Source organism: Pterocles gutturalis, unplaced genomic scaffold (assembly GCF_000699245.1).
Source record: "Pterocles gutturalis isolate BGI_N339 unplaced genomic scaffold, ASM69924v1 scaffold16959, whole genome shotgun sequence".
Taxonomy (NCBI): Eukaryota; Metazoa; Chordata; class Aves; order Pterocliformes; family Pteroclidae; genus Pterocles; species Pterocles gutturalis.
The window spans coordinates 22,685-43,313 of record NW_010133551.1 but is presented as its reverse complement, the minus strand read 5'-3'; the positions used below and the strand labels follow the sequence as shown (position 1 = coordinate 43,313).

The 20,629-nt window shown below is 43.4% G+C and overlaps 1 protein-coding gene across 1 annotated transcript in view; it reads right to left on the bottom strand.

Annotated features, from left to right (window-relative positions):
* Window positions 1-10,833: 10,833 nt before the first annotated feature.
* The window catches only part of POLR1A (polymerase (RNA) I polypeptide A, 194kDa), a gene marked incomplete at its 5' end in the record, with an annotated part of 31,607 nt that continues 21,811 nt past the window's right edge, over window positions 10,834-20,629 (bottom strand). Inside the window, 8 exons of the mRNA XM_010081285.1 lie at window positions 10,834-10,982; window positions 13,510-13,674; window positions 15,230-15,347; window positions 16,128-16,328; window positions 16,970-17,251; window positions 18,032-18,148; window positions 19,414-19,528; window positions 20,470-20,627. Of these exons, the coding sequence (XP_010079587.1) occupies window positions 10,882-10,982; window positions 13,510-13,674; window positions 15,230-15,347; window positions 16,128-16,328; window positions 16,970-17,251; window positions 18,032-18,148; window positions 19,414-19,528; window positions 20,470-20,627 (1,257 nt within the window). The remainder of the gene's footprint in view (window positions 10,983-13,509; window positions 13,675-15,229; window positions 15,348-16,127; window positions 16,329-16,969; window positions 17,252-18,031; window positions 18,149-19,413; window positions 19,529-20,469; window positions 20,628-20,629) is intronic.

Here is a 20,629-nt window from a genome sequence, read left to right as displayed (position 1 = left end):
CAGCCATCCCCAAGCCCCTCAGCTGGAGGATGGGAAGTGGTACTGGGGCTTGGGGATGGTACCACCCCTCTCTTTATGCACCTCTGAACAAGGAGCTGTCAGCAGGTGCTGAGCACTGCCTGTGGGGTGCAGGACCTGGCCAGGGCTCGGCAGAGCCTTGGGGACCCATGCTGTGCCACACAAGAGCTCTCCAGGGCCATCCTACCAATGCTAAGTGACCAACAGCATCCAGGTTGCTCCTTACATGGCACCAGAAGAAACCACGCACCTCCACTGTGCTTACAGAATCACAGGATGGTTTGGGTTGGAAGGGACCTTCAAGATCATCCAGTTCCAACCCCCTGCCATGGGCAGGGACACCTCCCACTAGCCCAGGTTGCTCAAAGCCTCATCCAGCCTGGCCTTGAACCCCTCCAGGGATGGGGCATCCACAGCTTCTCTGGGCAACCTGGGCCACTGCCTCACCGCCCTCACAGGAAAAACTTCCTCCTAATATCTAATCTAAATCTGAAGGAGGTTAACATGAAAACCGTGCCCTACAGATCGATGGCGGGGGTGGGAGGGGGATGATCTGCATCATTAGAGTGCATGACAGTTTTGCAGATCATGTGGGGTCTCTCTCAGGGATCTCCCAGGCTGATGCTGGGACACTTGTTCTGGGGACATGTTGACCGTGTCCACATGCTCATAGTCTGCATCAGAGCCCCTCCAGAAAGCATCAGCTGTATGCAGCAGTCTGGCCCCTAAATCTCACCCAAGTCCTACAAACAACCCCAGAATAAGTGTCTCTGCTATGGGGTTTGGTTTCTGGAGTTAGGTGCTTTCTGCCACGGGGCTTTCCACACCAAACAGGAGTCATCAGCTAAAGCTGAAAAAAAAATGGAGAAGTCATCTAAGCTGGCATCTTGCAACATGGCGCTAAGTCGAGCTTTAAGTGGTGCAGCCATGGGTATCGACAGGGCTGGGGGGTCAGCTAGAAATCTCAGCCAGTGACTGATGAAACCTAAAAATATTCCACTGGTCCTTTCCCTCAGGGGCTTGGTTGCTTCCTGGGTATTTTGTCTTTTGAAAGGTTTAGCATGAGGAGTAATTGCCTGTAAAACACTAATAAGACCAAGTGTAATTGATGTCTGGGAATTGAGTTAAACCTCTTCGGTGCATCATCACACCTCTCTCTCCCAGAAGGGGATTATCTGGCAGATGGTAGCTGCATTCAGATGGACTGCTTGCTTCCCAAACCTGCCGGTTTTCTCATCAGAGCAGAGCAGAAGATGACTGCAGTCTACAGGAGCAGAAGATGACTACAGGATACTAACCTATGCAGTGCCAAAAAAATGCCCGAGTCCTCCACCATGCTCCCAAGGATTGCAGAAACAGCATTATGCATCCTTGGTGTCTTCTGAGCTGACCCAAAACTGGATGGCAAATGCCAGCAGCAATGAGGCAGGAGGATCCCAAGCTCTTTGTCCTCCTTGGATCCATCATCTTGGGTGCTGGATGTTTTTTGATGATTCCCTGTGGCCAGAAGGTAGGAAAGCAGAGTGGGAACCCTTATGCTAAGGGTTACGCTGTGCTTACAGCTGGATATAGAGCTGCTGTGCTAGGAAATGTTCTCTCTTCCTTGGACCAGCACAGCAGAGGACACATGCATGATGAAAACAGGAATGGTTATGGTCTCTTTTGTCTTTAATAGGACAATAAGTACAGTTTGGACAGGCTGCTTCCTAACCATAACTATTTTCTTGCCACAGTGAGTAAAATAAAGGCTAACTGTAGCTTGCAGGTTGCTAAAACAAGGACTGGCTCAAAAGTGCCAACAAGCTCTCCATGGGGCTTCCGGAGTTAACAAAAATAGCATCGCCCGTCTCTGTGGTGATCAGAATTGAAACAGAAAAGGGCAGTAAATGAGCCTTTATTTAGGAGTGGTGGCTTCTGCTGGCAGATCCCACAGGGATGCCTGTGTTATGCCTGTGTTAAAGTATCAATTGTGTCACGGATGATGACCCCCCCCCCATTCCTGGAGGAGCGATTCGTCTGAGATCATGAGACATCTGCATTTGAGCTGGGAACAGAGCCCAGCTCTTGTGAGCATTACAACCATTTCCTTTAACCATACAGCTTTTCCCTTTCTCTTAGTGAAAGCTTTGAGTTGCTCCAGCTTCATTTCATTAAATCAACCTGTAACAAGACCCGAGTTCAACAGGTATCCCAGAGAGGTGGCAGATGCCCCATCCCTGGAAACATTCCAGGTTGGGTTGGACAGGACTCTGAGCAACCTGTTCTAGTGGAAGGTGTCCCTGCTCATTGCAGGGGGGTTGGAGTAGGTGACCTTTAACGGTCCCTTCCAACCCAAACCATTCTATGATTCTATGGAAGTGAAGGCTGAGATGCTCTGGCCTGACCTGACGATAGGGCACTGATGCCAGGTCTTCCGTTAAATAACGTAGCAAGAAAAACTGTGACATCTCTGCTGCTGAGCCAGAAAAAAAGACAACACAAACCATAGCACGAGAATGCCCATGAGGGCTTTAAGCTCCCTGCTGCATTATCCCCATGCAGTGCAGCACAGCAGGATGCTGCAGAGCGTGTTGCATTTTCGGGTCACGCACTGAGGTAATTAATTAATTAGCTCTATCACTGGGAAGATGCAAAGTTAAGAAGTCATTTTCTTCCCCAGTGCGCATAAGGGTCAACTGCCCACGGATTTTTCTGACACAGTGGAAAAAGCTTGGCAGTGACACAGTAACCTTCACCCCACCTTAAAGATATGAAACCAGCAGGCTTGGCTTTAATGGGAACGACAGGACTTTACTGGTCCTTTCCCCTTCTCTCTCTGCCCTTGGTGCTGCTTAACTCGATGAGTTTATCCAGGATTTCCCAGGCTGTCGTACCACTGTAAATACACTCTTTCAGTTTCAATCACACCAGGTCTGACCACTTTTTGTAAGCCGCAGGAGGTTTTTCTAGGAAACCAGAGACACACCGCAGAGCTTTCTGTACGTCAGGTGTGTACAGGATGTGGTGACTCTCAGATGATGCTTCTGAGTCTGGGAAGGAAAAGACGTGCTAGGAGCACTTTCCATGTGTCCATGTTTCCCAAACCCTTGCTCATCCGAGATGGTCTCTGAGTAAATACGGAGGAAATGGCTCGAACAAGGTGTTAGCAAGAGGCAGGTGCCTTGGGCGGGCTTTTGTCTCTAGCTTGGGATTTCTCACCGACCCCTACAAAGATGTTTTGTATCAATTTGCCAGGAAGGACTCAGTCTCAAAAAAGGCAAGCTGTATTCTTCAAAGCGACTTAAGCCCTAGGAACATAGACCTATCGCAAGTTTTTCATATTTAATTGTAGACGGATATTTTTCAAGTGGTTTATGGCAGTGAATAAACCCCTCTTCTCGCTAATTCAAGCAGGATTTTAAAATAATTTTAGGACAAAAAAATCAGAGAGAACTGCAGATGTTGAAAACTGGCTGGTTTGTTTTTTTCTGGAACAAACCTTTTCACATCTAAAATCACTTCAAATATTGTGGGTATCTGAAATAACTCCTCTAAGCAGAGGCTCACATTAAATCTTTTGGTTTCAACAAAATGTTGGGTTTTGTTATACAAGTAAAATTCTTATCTCTTGGTTTGACGTATCATGCTCTGGGGTTTGGGGTTTTTTTGGTGACCCAGCGAAGTGAAAAGCTGAATTCAAACCAGCCCTTCAGGACATCTGCATTCCTCGTGTCGATGTTTCCGATTTCTCATCCGTAAAACTTTATTTTAAAGGATCAGTTCTCCTTGCATAGACGATGCAGTACTCCAGAGTCCAAGTCCTGTTGCACATCCCTTCCACTGCAGTGAAGAAAGCTTTGCTTCCCTGGAACAACTCAGCATTTCCAGGAAGAAAACTCAATCCCATTTGAAACATTTCCTTCAAAAAACACCCACAAATCCCAGGAGGAGAAAACATTTGCCTCTCATGGTTTTGCAGGACTGCATGGAACAAAGTTGCAGCTGCCGACTTAAATTCACAGCCAGCGGCACCCTGGGAAACACAGATCCCTGCAGCGCATCCCTGGGCTGTAATGTCGGGATTTAGCTGCAAAGGGTGAATCCCAGCCTGGTTTTATGCCCTGTGGCCTGACCGGGTGGATGTGCCATCAATCGTACGCTCTCCGTGCTGGTCCCTCATCCCACCCCCAAAATGAACCAGCAGAGACTCATTCCCATAAAGAGCCTGGCATGGAAACGTCCCTTCCAGACAGATGTTGGCAAAAAAGAGAAAAAAAAAAGAAAAGAAAAAAAATTAATTTCAGTTCCTTGAATTTGAAGCAAGGGAATTTCCTCAGACAGAAGAAAAAGCTTGTGTCACTCCACCAAGGGTTTTTGGAAAGGATGATCACCACCAAGCAAGGGGGAGGCTCTCGGGAAACTGGGGATGGGGACACAGCGGCGGAATGCAGTCAGGCTGGACACAGCTAGGTCTGGCTTTGCTGGAGCTTCAGCTGCAAGAGCTGGTTGTTCAAGTCAAAGCAAAGCCTACAAAACCTCTGGAAGTGAAGGGTAAAGCCAAGAGCTTGTAAGGGAACTGCTTGGGAAGGAATTGGCCTCAAGGGGCCAAAGATTTGAAGCCACTCAGTGGCAAAAATTTCAGTTAACAAGACCCCACAGGTTAGGGGTCAATCCTGCCCATGCTCCCAGTACGTGCTTTGTGTCACCCAGTTGCTGCTGGCCTGTTAAGTTGGAGCCCATGTGTGGGCATTAGGTCTGTCTTGGATGAAGGAAGATGAGCTTCTTCACCAACAACCTTGTAGGGACTTGGCTGTACCAGAGATTACCAGAGACCTGCAGCTTGGTGGGTGGAGGAGCAGATCCACCATCAGCATCCTGAAAGAGCTGTTTCAGCAACACTCCCCTGCCCAGAGCCCTGGCCCCAAAAAACCGAGGCAAATCATGAGAGCAGCTGCATGAGCTTCAGTTACTGTAAAATGACATAGTGCTGTCCCCAACGCTGATGTTTGTGCAAAGAGGGGATGAAAGAGGCACTCCCTGCTGCTGCTCCTGGCTTGGGAGTATTTATCCTCACTTGGCACCAGAGGCAAGAAGAGAGTCTGGGTCCAGCCCCAAACTCCTGCCCAGCCTGAGCTCAACAAGAGCAGGAATTCAGAATCCACTGTCTTTCTGCTCCAGTAAAAATTCCGTTCTGCAGCTTTATCTAAAGTTACAGCAGATCCATTAAGTCATAGCTGATTCCCGCGGGAGGCCGAGGGCACTGCCCTGGTTTGTAGCATTATTTACATTCACAGGGCTACAGGGTCTAAAACATGTCTCAAATTCCGCATCTTCCAGAAATAATCCAAGCTCCCAGGCAGAGGAAATACGGTATAAATGAAAGCAGAAGAACCCTGTATTGAAGTGCTTTACAGAGCATTGATTTTTTTTTCCAAGGTACTGCCCTGGGATTTTTCTGCAGAGCTGTTGCACTGTCAGCATACAATCTGCTCTACTCGCCCTTTCGGTTTTAATGTCCCATTAATAATGCATCTCTGTATTTATTGTAGTTTGCATTAATGTTCCACTGTTACTTCTTGATCACTCGTTATTCTCTCTGTAGTGCTAGGCAGGGCTCCAGAACCCAAACAATGGCAGCAGTGTTACTACGGCCCACGCTGCAGCCCCACCAGACTTGCGGCAGCCCGGCCGAGTGGGATCATTCATCTTCCCGGAGCTGGCAGAGCACGCTACACCCAGGAAAACAGGAACAGCTCTACATCCTCTCCAGCTCCGTGATCAGACCTAAACTATTCCAGGGCAATTTGGACAGTCAGCTCTTTCGAGGGATCGAAGCCAGAAAACTGTAACACATCATTAACGAGCAGCTTGCTTAATCCTGGCTCTAACAGGAGCGGGAAGAGGCTGGCGGGCTGGCTCTGGCCTCCCTGGAGAATTCCCTAACGACACCTTCCTTGACCAACCTTGTGTTCCTGAAAACCGCTGCTGGCTGCCCCTCGACCCTGCAGCCAGGGGAGCTCTATAGGTACCTTGATTTCTCACCCTACAGCACTCCGAGCACCCCATTAGGCCCCCGTACACTCCTGGCTCAGTATTTGTGCTTGGGTGTTGCTCTACCAGTGTCCACTTCCCACCAGGAGCATCCTCAGGCCTCACCAAACCCACACCGCTCTGCAGAGCGAACCAGGACAGAAATGACACAGAAAGGGAATGCTGAAAGAGCCGGGCGCTGCCTCACCTGGGGGTTACACCACTCATCTGTTAACACGGGGCTTCGTAACTCTCTTCTGCCCGAGGGGCTTACAAACCCTGTCTTTCACATCACAGGAAAATGCCTTAAATCCTGAAAAAGAGATAGTTGCAACCCTGTTGTGAGGCAAGATTTCTCTCTGCCCTGCTGGATCAGGCTGCACACTAGGAGAAAGGTTTCTCCACTCTTCCAAGACAGCGCTGCTTTCCCCTCCCTCCCCTGGGAACGGAGCTGACCTTCCCCCTTATCCCTACGAACAACACATTACTTCCAGCAGCAACAAGGAGCTTCAGAGCAGGAAAACTCAAGTTTCCCTGCCCAGGCTGGTTGTTAGGGCACTTGGGAGGTGGGTTTGAAGCCCCTTGGTCGCCTGTGTCGTCAGTGGCTGCCCTCAACACCAGGCTCATGAGCACAACCAGAGCTGGCTCACCTCTTCCTGGCCGTACTTAGAAAGAAATTATGTTTGCTCTCTTTTAGTCATATTTTTAGTTTGTAGATAAATCACCTTATGGGTGATGTTCACAAGTTCTCCTAGCTGACCCAACCCCAGAGAAGACAAAGGTTTTGCTTCAGCCTGATCCACCTGCAGGCAGCCCGAGCCAGGAGCATGGCCCCGTCACCACAATCTGACCTTGTGGAAAGTGTCCCTGAGGTGTCACATGCTCTTGTACATGCCAAACTCCTCAGCAGATGAGGCAGCTTCCAGACTTCAGTACTTACTGGCAAGCTTCAAGTGGTTTGTCCAGAAAGGCTCTGAATGATTAAAGATCTCTTGGAGCCGTGTTGTTGCCACTGCTTGGTTACTGACCTACACAAGCACAACATGGGAACCGAGGATCTGCAAAACAAACTTTTCTGCTGCCTGTCTTGTAATATTTAGCTTTGCTTTCGAGGTGAAAGAAGCACTAATTCCTATTTGTATCCATTCTCATTGCCTGACCTAGATTTTTTTAAAAGTCTAGTGTCAAGAACAAGCTTCTTATTACGATTTATTAAGCTTGAATGTAGCTCACTTTACAACTTTTGTACAAATACAAGCTGATTCACTGTTACCAACACACTGAAAAGATTTGTTATCACCATCTTACACATAACAAATACAGATCAGTAAATGTTTTGTACCATACACGCAGGATAAAACCCACAGTATATGCCCTTCTTGCCACGTGACCAGAAGACGTTTAGATTTGTGAGGATCACTGTCTCCCTTTTTGCTTGAATAACTCAAATTCCTCCTATTACAGCTCTCATATCTGCATATGCTACCCAGCCCATTCCCTGAGCTTTACAGACACATAATTTGCTTTTATTAATGAAAATAAGACAGGAAGCAATCAGTTTTGGAAGCTACCTTTTCTCCTCTCATTCCTCCCAGGTTTTCGCAGGGTATCTTGGCACCCCACAGCGCAGCAGATAGTTAAGAGGAGGGATGGTTCCCAGGGAAGAAGCGCTAAGAGCGTGACCAATGCCAGCACTGCATCTGACTTCTAAATTGCCTACAAATGGACATGCAGCACACACAAACTAGAGGAAATCGCCACAAGATTGGACTGTTCAGTATTAGTTTTGCATTATTTCTGATAACTGTCAAAGTCATGTCAAAGATATTTGAAGAAAGACTTATAAAGAGCATTGTCATAGCTTGTAGGACAAGCATGCATGGACAATGATCCTCCAGAAAACAGTCAAAAATAGCATGGAGAGCTCTCAGTGCCATCTGATGTGTTTCTTCACCACTTCTTACTAGCCAAGTTTGGTCTGCCACCAGAGAGAATCAGGAGGTTTGTTCAGCAGCAAAAAAAACCCCCGAAACCACCCACCGAATTCTGATTCAGAGCAGCGAGATACTTACTTGAAGAAAAAAAATAAAAAGGAAGTCCCAGTTATTAATTCCCGTCTTATTTAAACATTTGCAAAGCTTGATTCTCACACTCCAAAGGGGCTGTCTATAGCCCATTCTTCTGGCCTTTCAGCTATGATCTCCCCTCTATGAAATCACATCTACTGCCAGCTCTTTGGGGTCCTTTATGCCAAAACTGACTCCACATGCCTACTTTATGTAATTACAAAAGCAGCAAGAGCCCTATCCACTGTTGTAGCCTTCTCCCAGACTGTGTTTGGGGGTACGTAGCTCGTATCCTCAAAAAGAACAGTACAGTGACAGCAGCCGGTGCAAGAAAAGAAACTTTAAAACATAGAAGACCTAGCTGCCTAGAGCTACATGTTGTGTAAAACAGAACAGAAGTCTTCCGACCATAGGAAGCAGGACATTTCTTGTATTTCTATTTTCTGCACGCATGTGAATTTTAAGGAAATCGAAACTCCTCCCAACTCAGGGCAGTTTAGATGATTCTGTAGCTAACTTCTGCACCCTACGGATCACGAGTAACTGCTGCCTCAGCTGCCTTTCTTCTGGCTATGGAGCACGTGGAACCACAGTGTAAACTAAACCCATTTATATGCTAAAATATGCACAGTTCTCCAGCCCTAGAGACACAGGCTCTCCTCTGAGGCCCTGCCATAGTCTCTCCCCTATTTTCCAGGAACAGCCACCTACTTCATTTTCCTAAGCAGACATTAGGCAAGATCTGAATTGTAATGTTGGGGGTTTTCCTACAGCATCACTTCTTTCAGTACGGATCAGAATAGTTTTTCTGATACTGGCCAATGCCTAAATTCTAAAGGGAACTCAATACTGGAAGGGGAGGTTGGCTCATCCTGCCGCAGCCAGAGTACATTTTCCAAATGCTCTGTTTAAAGACCCATCAGTATTAGATACCCTGGGAGCCAGACTGATTAACCAGCTGCTGAATCCACCACCCTTTCCTCCACAGCCAACTCTGCAGGGAGCAAGAAACAGCAATTTTACACACAGCGTGGTATAAAGCAAAGGACAGTCACTTCAGTACAGTTCTATGAAATATCCACAGGCACTTTCCTGCCCTGCTCACGCAGCATCCACACCCTTCACTGCCCTAAAGAGTGTTGCCCAACTGCTGCCCCACCACCACGCAGGAGTCCTTCTCACCACTGAAGAAGCAAGCAAGCCTACCAGAAGGATTGCTGCAGGCAACACCAGCCTTGGGAGCTTCAGAGAGCACCAGAAAAACAAGCTGGTGCCTAGAACAGGACATCAAGTTGCTCAGGAGACTCATGCAGCACAGCATAATTTCACATACACACATTTTGAATATGCAGAAATTGTATGTGGATATATCGTGTCAAAATATAAGACTAGCAAGTTTTCCTGTATTTCATGGCTCCATAAGCATGGGGACAATTTCACTACCATGACACAAAGCGACCTCTGAAGCTTCACAGAGAAGTGGTACGAACACTTTGGTCAAACTCTTTAGAGAACAAAAGGATGCTGCATCTCCAGATAGAACATGTGGCATAGATGCTCTTCACTGCAGGACTGTGACCACCTCTTAGGGATCTTTCTCAGCAAATGGTCTGTAACAGTATACACTGTAGCCTGAAATTAAAAGTCTTTTTATTGCCACATTTGTTCTTTCCCATCTAACCACTTGCGAAACCCTAACCAACTAATTCTTTCCCAGTTGATCGCAGAATGACGTTTTTGAGAAATATATGGCAGGTGCTAAGACTGAAAAAAGATACAAGGAAATCTTTTATGAAAATTTGCAAAGTGAAACTGGAGAGCTACCGGCCTAATGCATTTGTTAAGCTTCAGTGCAATTTGCAGTACATTTGACACAGTTTTAAGGGGCTGAGACAGAATGGAGTCCATCAAGACACTCCACAGAGGTTCTTTTGCAACCCTAAACCAACATCTCCCACTACCTGATCTGATCCCCTTTAGCGCAGCCCCACGGGAAGCAGGAGCTCCTCGGCTGGCTAAGTGAGCTCCGGCACTTTTCCACTAGCTCAGAGGTACCACTGAGAATGATCGGGGCTTGAAATCTGTTAGAAAACTTGCCTGTATGGTAACAAGCAAACTCCAGAGAATTTTACTTACTTGTGCACGTGACATTCTGATTAAAATCAAATGTATAAACAAGACAGTCTGATTTCTGAAGAATGGTTAACAGCTCTCGGATACGTGATTTTTAACAGCCAGAGTCAAAGCGATGGCTGTTGGCCACATGACAAAATTTCCTTAGTAACACAGACACAGAATAGGGTGCTCAGAGAATTTCTTTGCAACGCGAGTGCTCCCTCCAGCACTGGAAATTTGTCATGTAACAACCGTGTGGCAACTGGCACTACCAACCCAGATGCGATTCTGCCCCACAAAAATTAGACAACATACGCAGATTCTGCTTTGACTTCTGTCTGCCACAGCGGTTGCACAGCCTGTTTGAAACCCAGATGGTTTCCTTCATTTTATTCTTTTCTATGTAAGCCAAACATCTCATTTTTTACATTAATGAACAGTAAATAAATGTTTCTTAGGATCAAAGTATAGCTCCTATAGGTGCAGACATTCTCATTAATTAGGTGAGATTAATTAGCTTAGATTAGGCTCACCAAGTATCCAGATTAACAAACCTGTTGGCACAGGGAAGATGACTGGGGACACAGTACGTGCCCTCGCTGCATAGCTGTAGAGCATATGTATCTCTTACGATGAACATTTGAGTCCGAATCCTGAAGTTCTAACCAAAACACTACGTAAGGGGTTGCTTGAGGTCAAACAAACCAGTCCCTCCTTTGACAACCTTTCCAACCACTAGGCATGCAGAAGGGGATCGCAGTTCATCATGGGCACCTGTAACAGAATTCAAACAAAATCATATTAGGATGCTTCCGAAAGCTTCTCAAAGGTCAGTGCTGAAAATAAAGCATTTTGATTTACATGCAAGAAGTCATCTGGTTCCGCGCCCGCTGCCACCTGGTGTTCAGACTGAACCTGTATCTCTGAGAGCAGGAGTCCAGAACTCTTCCTACCCATCATACAATTATTATCTCTTCCCAATCTTTTTGTGCAAGCAGAGAATTAGGTCACACATTACTGAGCTCTCCCTATTCAGCATGGAAAGACAGACAACACATTCTGAATTCTAAGAGAACACAGATTTGACCTTCCAGTGAACACATTTCACTGATTAAATAGATTGCTAAAAAAATACATCAGTGAGGCAAAACCAAAAAGATTCCCTTTTCATTGCTGCCTCTTTCCTTTGTTAGAGTGAATCCTTTTGATGTGGATTTTAAATACTTCTGGCTAGATATGAAAATAACTTTTCACTGGAGAGACATTCCATGAATTCCTTTGATTTTGTGGTTACTTACTGTAGCAAAATAGTGTCACAGAAATTTGGAAGCTCTCCAGATGCCATGTCTGGCTAGGACTGTTCTGCTTTCACTGTTTTTATAAGCATCCAGGCTGGTTTTCATTCATCCTAACTACAGCAAGCTGGAATTCTGTCACTAGAGCAGTTGGAAGATCGGAAATAAAATTGTTAAACTTCCGGTAAGTTTGGGTCATCTTTTATTCTACTGAGCAAAATGTACTGAACTTTCTGTCATACAGAGGATGGGGTGGACGAGCTGCACCATAGCACAGTGCACGACATGTGCTTGCGGCTCTGATCTCAGCTACAGCTGAATAATTAAAATAACTGCTCCTAAATGTGTGTCAGCTGAAGAAAAAAAAAGCTCCTTTGTTAGATCATGGAACAAAACAGTCATAACTGTCCTGTTTGCTCACATGATGTTAACAAAGAATTATTCTTCCAGCAAACAGCCAAAGGGATCTCACTTTGGATGCACACTAAACCCTGATCAGCAGTCTGCTGGGTCACACCTGCACTCTGACAGCACTTCTTGCGTTAGCTGTGCACAGTGGTCACAAGCCTTCTTTTTTCCTCCTTACTGATCAGGGCCATAAGCAGACACCCTGACAGTATCTCTTTAAACGTACAGTCAAGTTATCAGTTATGTCAAAGCAAATGAGATCCAGACTGCTGCAATCCACATTACGACTTTGATTTCCATGGTGGTGAAATCAGTAACTCCTTCCAGTTGTAAGCCGTGTCACTTTCCAGGCAATTCACCATGCCCTTCTGTCAGCATGCACTTCATGTCTTTATTCACAATATTATCCATAAACATAATTACATTTCACTTGTCAAAAACCTGATGTTATTTCTAAGTCAGTATGTGATATATTGTGAATCCAGGGCAAGAGTGCAACTGTGCAGGAAACATCCTCTTTATTCAATTCTACCCTAGACTTAGGCTTTTCCTTTCTGATTTTCAGACGAATTTTAAGTCAATTGTAACCAATACTATTCCTTTAAACCCAAATTACCTTCCCAGAAAAGGTATAAAAGAGCATTTAAAAAAAGGAATTCCATAATAAAAGTATCTCTGACATCTGTGCAAGGCAGTTTAAGATACTAGCTGAAGAGATCCTGTTGAGAGCTTTTCCCATTTGTATTAGGTAGCAAAAAAGGCAGCACAGGAGCATCCAAGAAGGAGAGCATCCAACTGGCAAGTGACAGAAACCACGAGTATTTGCAAAAAGGAGATGTAAATAGTATCCAAAGCATGAGGTCAAACAAACTGTCTAATGACAGACTTAAAGCACAAGTTTTCTGGGTAGGACTCCTGAATGTAGAAGGGTTGGTGCCAGGTCAGATGTCCTAAATGATCCATGCAGCTTTGTGATTTCTACACCTTCCAGAGCAGCAACTAGAGGGCAGGAAGGATACTCTTGGGCACCTCCAATGGCACCAGAAACCTGCCATCAACCAAATGAGCCTGACCTTTTTGTTTTTTTCCTCAAACACAGACAAGATAATAAAGTGCTACAAAGCAGAAGAAAAACTGAATCAAAGTAACAACCAGGAGGACTGTTCTCACAATAAAACTCTGAATAACAAGGTAAGAGAAGAGATGAAAATATGGGTGTTACAACAGACTCACAGAAACAAAGCAGAGATAACAATTTTAATGGCAAAGACAGAAAAAGGCAGATTTAGTAGTCCTTTAAAAGGCTTTGCTATAACAAATCTTAACAAACTTAAGGTTTGTTATAAAAATGCCTATTGAATTCCTAAAGAAAGGAGCCACAGACCCCACAAGTTACATGTGGGAGCTGACTTCATTTAAGCTGACAGAATTTCATTAAAAACATCTGGAACATTCTCCTAGGCAACGGCTTAATTAAAATTTTAGCTTCTGGCATTTTTCTTATGCAATTATGTATTACTCATAACAGTGGAAAGCTACGATGAAAACAGAGCATACGTGAAATGCGGCAGCAATATAGTTCAAACTAAACTCTTTACCCATCATTGTTGCTTCCTTCAAGAATTTGTAGCTGGTTTCAAATGTCATCTGTTGCAGAGGGGAGGAGTTGGACTGAATTCCAAACCGATTCAGCGGTTTATAAAATCCTTCAAAACACATGTAATCTGCCACAAGTGAAAGGTGCCGAGGGTCTACCACAATGCCTAAGAACACAAAGAGCAAGCACCAGGGCTAAGGTATTTTTTAAAAATAAATCAATCCTAAATTAAACCCTCTAGATCTAATCAACACGGGGAACATCTCTAACACTCTTCTGTCAGTTGCACCTCTTTGTGTGTGGCTGGCTGTCCTGGGTCCAGCTGGGATAGGGTTAACTCTTCGCAGAAGCTGGGAGTTGGGCATAGCTGGATATTCGATACCATGCTGACGTCATGCCCGGGATATAAGGGGAAGCTAGCCGGGAGAGGGGTCTCTTTTGTGAAGCTCGTGGTGGTGAGATTTTCATTGTATCAGTGTTTCCATTGTACTCTATATCTTGTCTTATTGTTATATTCTTCTTTCTTTTGCTTTTCTCATGTGGTATTATTAAAAATCTGTCCTTATCTCAACTCAGGAGGTTCCACTTTTTCTTATTTGCCCCCATCTTACCGGGAGAGGAGTGGGGGGGGGAGGCGGTGTTGCGACCACGTGGTGGTGGTGGTCCTGACACCAAGACACTGGCTTAACCATTCCCCTCAAATATCCAAGACAGGCAGACCTCACTGTAATATGAAACAATACCTCTCCAGGGAAACTAAAATGTCAAGAATGCTGCAAGGCAGCCTAGTTTACAAAAAAAAAAAAAAAACAAACAAAACAGTAAGGTTTGCATCATCTTTGTTTCTGCAGACAGGGATGACACATTCATCCATTTGTGATGGGACAGAGCTCTGGCTCTGCGGTAGCTAGGAACCAGAGTTAGAAAGGTTCTGATATTTTCTGTGCACGATGTTAGGTGCACCCTGTTTGGGCTAAAAAGAACTAGCACTTATTTTTAAATAACGCTTGTGGAGTCAGTGTAAGGGGGGATCATTAATACCTTCGTCAACATTTACCTAGCAGTTCTGGAACAACGTGAAGGTCGGACCACTCTGGGCTGTCAGCTGGCAAATCCGTTTGATATAGCTGGTTGCTAAAATTCCCACTGTATTAATCTTCCCTCTTTTCAATACCTTAATTCATAGCAAGATTTAGCTCAGTGAAGGCAAATTCACCATGCCTAGCTTCAGCTGCCTATGAAGTCAGGCATCTTCCCTAAGCTAGTTGCCTGGACTCTCTGAATAATCTAGGCAGAGAGAACACTCAGACAATGCAGTACAGCTATTCTAGGAAAGATACAAACTGAACTACTAAGGAAGCCTAGACTCAGGGCCACTATGCAAGTCTAACATAGTTAGGTTCCTCAGACGTTAATAATTAATTTGTCTGGACCTTCTAGCTTGCAAAAAATAAATATACCAGAATAGAAAAGCTCTGTGAAGGGGGGAAAAATTCAACCTTGTCTAGTAAATTTTCTACTGATTAAATGGAACCTAATAATTAACTAACAAAGTCGTCATGGAAAGCACTAGAATGATAAAAATGATGAAAAAGTGCAACTTAAAAATGCACATATAAATGAAAAGACCACGCAAAGACATAAATTTGTAAGCACTGGGGCTGGGTTTTCCCATCTTAATGATAATAAAGACTCTCCTTAAAAATACAAAGAAATCTTACCATATACAGCAAATACATCTTTTATTTCCTTTATGATCACCCTCAGGGCAGACTCAATACCATAATTCTTAGCCATGGCATGAATATCATTGGAATAAAGTCTGTTCAGGTCCAAAATCTTAAAGTAAAAAAAAAAAACCACAGATAAAAGTTAGGACAGTAGTTACTCTGCATTTCCAGATAACTCAAGCTAAGCTAAGACAGTATTATTTTCTCCATTTTTCATTAGCTTAAGCAGCACCAACAGTTGCAGAACAACTAGGCAGCAACTCAGACCCAAACACAGACAAAAATTGCTCTGGGGATTTATGTTTAAGCTTGTCATCAAAGCCTTTTATACATGAATGAGAGTACTGGAATCAAAACTCACCACAAGAGAAAATTATTTGAAATTAGAAAAAGCAAACAAACAAACAAACCATCCCAAGCAGTAGAGGAACATGTTACAGCCTTCCAAGCAACACAATGCAATGTCCAGTCTGTCTCAGCCAGACCAAACTTTTACAAAAGCAGTAGAGAAGAGACAGCATAAAACAATCCTGTATTTGTAGAGTTACGGGCTGGATGGCATAAAAGAACTATTCATCTCCAAGTGCTGCAATTCATTTAGATGGAAGAACTCCCTCAAGTCACATTCAGAGACAGTTACAAGCATGGTGTGGAATTATCTGTCATTAGACACTGGGCTGCTGCACAAAAACTGATTTGCAAGCTGCCCTTGAGAAAAGGCTCTGCTGAGCTCTGAACACATCTTCGGGGAAAAAGGAGGAGGAAGAGAGTTTAAGAGCTGGAAAGGCTACACATCACTCCATTAAATAAAAATGGCACCCATCATCCATCATCTCTCCCTAGAATACAGAAGATCATTCAAGTTCAGGATTATAAACAGATTACATACATCTGAGTATCTGAACAGCTCTGGAAGGTTTATCCCTTCGGTATGCAGAACGAGTTCCTTCTCTCCTTGCTTATTGGTACTTTCATTCAACAAACATCTTGTGATTCCCTTCACTTCGTGAATGACTGTGCTTCGTGCCAGAGAGGCAAGCAGGGAAGAGATGTCAAAGTACACCTTCATCAATGGAAGCGTCAATGAAACCTAAGAGGGAAGAAGAAAAAAAAAAAAAAAAAAAAAAAACAATGTAGTGTTGCTCCATAAGGAAGCTTGGAACATTGGGCTCATAACCAGCCTACTTTTTAGACAAAAAGGAGACAACTTGAATTACCCTAGTTGTGTGTTTAGCAATATAAACACCTGACTAGAACTACAGCTGAATGAGGCTAATAAGAACACCATATCCCAGGACCATTCATCCACATTGCTTTCAAGATCTCTGAACTTAAAATGATTGCTGGTTTTTGAGTGGCTTTTTGGAGGGGTGGGATATGTGTTTTTTGTAGGTTTTGTTTGTTTGTTAAGATGTTTACACTTTTGCAACAATCCAGCCACAACTTTTACTCATCAAGAGCCACACAGTGGTGCATCATATACTTAAAGATTAAAACCACAATAAACCTGTCAAAAACTTGTTTTTAAAAAAAGTTTCATCAGGGATTCTGCAAGTTAGAAGTTACTAAAAATTCTATCAAGAAGTACATTGGTACTGCCACTTTTCTGTATTAATGTAACATTGCTGAGACAAAACAGCAGCACTCCACTGAAAAGATCCAGTTGTTACGGGAGCAACGTGCAACCACTGCGCAACCGCACACAGATGTTTCCAGGCACCACCATCTTACCTCACACCAAAGTTCATTTTCGGTGTCAAATGTATAACTCTGTATTGATGGGTGGCTGTCCAGAACAGCATTCACTCGCACCTCTGCTGACTGAAGTAAACGATCTTTCTGTTTTTTCGTCTGAGACATAAAGGAAAGATGTTGAGAATCATCACCATCTGCTCCATTCTGATCTTCTTCAGCACCAGGAGTTCCTTCTTCTTTTTCCAATTCAGCCTCTTCATCTTCTAGATTCTCATCAATGTTTTCTTCCCCATTCTCTTCTTCACTTTCATAATCAACCTACAAAGAAATAATGTTGTGTTTATCTGAGCCAGAACACATACAGAAACATAGCACACCATGAACAGTTTTATTCATGAATATTCTTGACAGCGAAGTTGCAAGTATCTCACCTATGACACAATGAAAATGCAATTTTGTTGTAAAGAAAATAATAGAATAGATTCAGTTCAGTCTCTATTTCTTTACAATCTTGCTATTATTCTTCATACAGGGCAGGATGCTACAGGTTATTTGGACTGTAGCAGAATTTAGTTTTCTCCACCTGAAAAAGGCTCTTCCCATAATCCAACTCTGTTGATGGGATTCCCTCAGGATTTTCAATTACTCTACCCTCTTGCTGACATTAGAGCAACCCATCTTTTAAGCAATAATTATCAAGTAGTGAACACTGAGAAACACGCAGAGACAGGGAGAATATTTATTAAGAACCACAATAAAGTTTTAAAAACAATTAATGGCCTGAAATTAGCAAGAGGTGAAGTTAAGGTGAACTACCGCACGGAGAACCTGATTGCCAGATACATGTACTTGGCCTTCAGAAAATGCAGATCTCTTCCATCTCTAACTTGCGTGGTTCTGTATCACCACATCTTCTGCTATACTTTTTGCCCCCATCCAAATCAACACTGATCACTGCAGAGCAGAGACTGTCCTATCCCTGTGGGGTTTGTTTTTTCTCAGCATTTTATTTCAATGGAAGCTTCCCTTCACAACTCGAACCAAGGCAGAGGAAATTGGGAATTCATGGCCAGTGCTGACCACCTATAAAATCATTACCTCTTCCTCCTGGTTCCTTCTCCGTTTTGCTTCTGTAGCATCACCATCCCCTTCATCAGCTTCTGCATCAACAATGTTCTCTTCTTCCTCTCCTGCAGCTTCCTGATTATTCTGTGTCTAGAAATCCATGACAGACCAGATAATCAGGCTGATTCTGCTAGGAAGCATCAACTGCTTTGAAAGGCTTTAGCCAAACATTTGGAATTTGACAATCCCTTGGTCAATGGTCTACCTTTAAGGACAAGTCAACTTCTGTAAGATCACTACTATAAAGAGATGATGAACTTACAACTCAGGATAACTTTAACATTAAACAAGATGAACATCTACAAGACAGAGAAGCTATGCTGCAGAAGGAAGCAAAGCTGAGCTACATGAGCATGCGGGCTAAACCCAAACAAGATGTGACCAGCACGTGGCTGTAATGGGAAGCTATAGATTGTGAGGCTATAATAGCACAGGAACATATACAAAATTATGGATGCTGTTAATATGTTTTAAAAGGCTTTGCTTAACCATTCAAAAGTAATCATTTATGATAAAGTAGAACTTACATCTTGCTTAATGCTGACCTTTTATCTGATTGAAAGAATAAAAAACTCAGAAAGCCCCAGAACCAGTTTGAGCCAGAAAAAGAAGACAAATAACCACCAGCTTAAACCACAGCCCCAGAAACAGGAAAAAAAAGAACCTGCCTAGAGGCAAGAAAAGGACCCAACAAGAAATAAGAAGACCCCAGACCCGAATATCACTATTGGACTGGACTGCCACATGAGGGGCAGGAACTTAAATTGTAAGGGCATCATTAATTGCCTGGCAATTTTGATACTTGGGGTCCCTCTCCAGAAGCACCCAGCTCGAGCTGTCTAAATTTGTGCACCACAGATAGAATAAATCCTGCTTTTGTTTTGACAGCCTTGATTAGTTACAGAGAAGGGGAGCCTGGGGAGAAAATTTCATTAACAGCCATCACCCTCCTTATATGACAGTCCTTGTTGGGAGAGGGGTGGCAGAAGGTACATGCAAAAGCCTTTCAATGAAAAAAGGATCTTCCGCAAAGTTTTGACAACCACTGCTACAGCAGGACATTGATCTGGGGGCAAACAGAGAGTAATATAATTTTATATCACTGAAGCTAAAGTAAGAAGGCATTTTCAGAGTACAATCTTAAATAAATTAGGATTTAATACACAATAGCTTTAATTTCCTTGTTAATTTTATGAGATTGCAAAGACAAGTTTATGCATAAAGAAAATATTTAAGAAGTAATTTAGTATTCACACATTTCCTGTTCATATTGAAACGTGCTATGCTTCTCCAAATCCTGATTCTCGGAACCAGGTAAAGGAAGTGAAGCATTTTCAAGTAATATTTTTCTTTACCTTGTCTTGGTCACCATCTAAATCTTTCCGAGTTGCCTTCCGGGTGCTGACTTCAGTAAAAGATGCCATCTTTGCATTCTTCCTTTTAATTGCTTCCAGAAAAATTTTAAAGAACCTGAAAGAAGCACCAACCCAGAATGTCAAAGCTCAGCAGTACTGCCGTCAATTTCAAATTGTCAGAAAATCTTTTTATTTTGTTTAAGAAGCCCATCAAATCATGACAGGACATATTCTCTGGTGGATGCAAAAGTACTTCTAGGATAAGGCAAATAATTTTTCATACTGTTCCTTTCCCATCCCTTTAGCAATCAAAAGGTTGGTATCACCTCTCTTACAATCACAGATGTAGCCATGCATCCCAAGCTTAAAATTATAAGCTCATCTGGACATAAAATCTGCATATCAAACTCGCCTTCAGAAGAGATGGCTTACCACTGGACTTTTTTTCTTTTTTAAACCAACAAGCACACGCAAAATTGTTAAACAAAGTAAGCCAGCTTGAACACATGTGGCCTGAAGGAGGAAGAAACCAATGAAGTCTTTTTGCAAAATAAAAACAGCTTTCAATAGACCCTTTTCATTAAATGTTCTACTTTTAACTACATAAATTTGGCCAGACATGGGAAAGGATGCAGGGAAAAAAAACAAAGAGGAAAAAAAAAGCCAGTCTTTTCTGATTTATTTTAAAAACAATTTAAGGTTCAGTTCTGTTCAATGAGAGTACCAAAGGATACCGAAAGTATTCAAACATTTTTGCTGCTAATAAATGCTTAAGCACCCAAAGATAAGGAATGAGATGTTGCTTATACAGCTCTTCTCCTAGTATATCAGAGATGTGAAAGATCTGCCTTGATACATCTCTGCACTGTTATCACACCACAGATCCACAGTTTTATTCAAGACAGAAAAAGCAGCTGCGTAGATGCTTCTGCAAGCACATCTGCAGGAAGCTATTACTCTGACAGCCACAGCAGCAGTAATAAACAACATGCAGTCAGCCTTAGAGCCCATGGAAAGGCAAAGAGGAAATATTAAAGTATCTGAAAGCAAACTTACCTTGTTTCCATGAAGTGCAAGATCTCCCTGGGCTTCACACACTTCTCCTCTCGGTAATATTCATGGGGCAAGAAATGGAATTTGATTCTGTAGAGGCGATGTTTGTTCTGCTTGCACTTCACACGCAGGGATTCCTCTATCTCAACTTTCTGCAAGACCT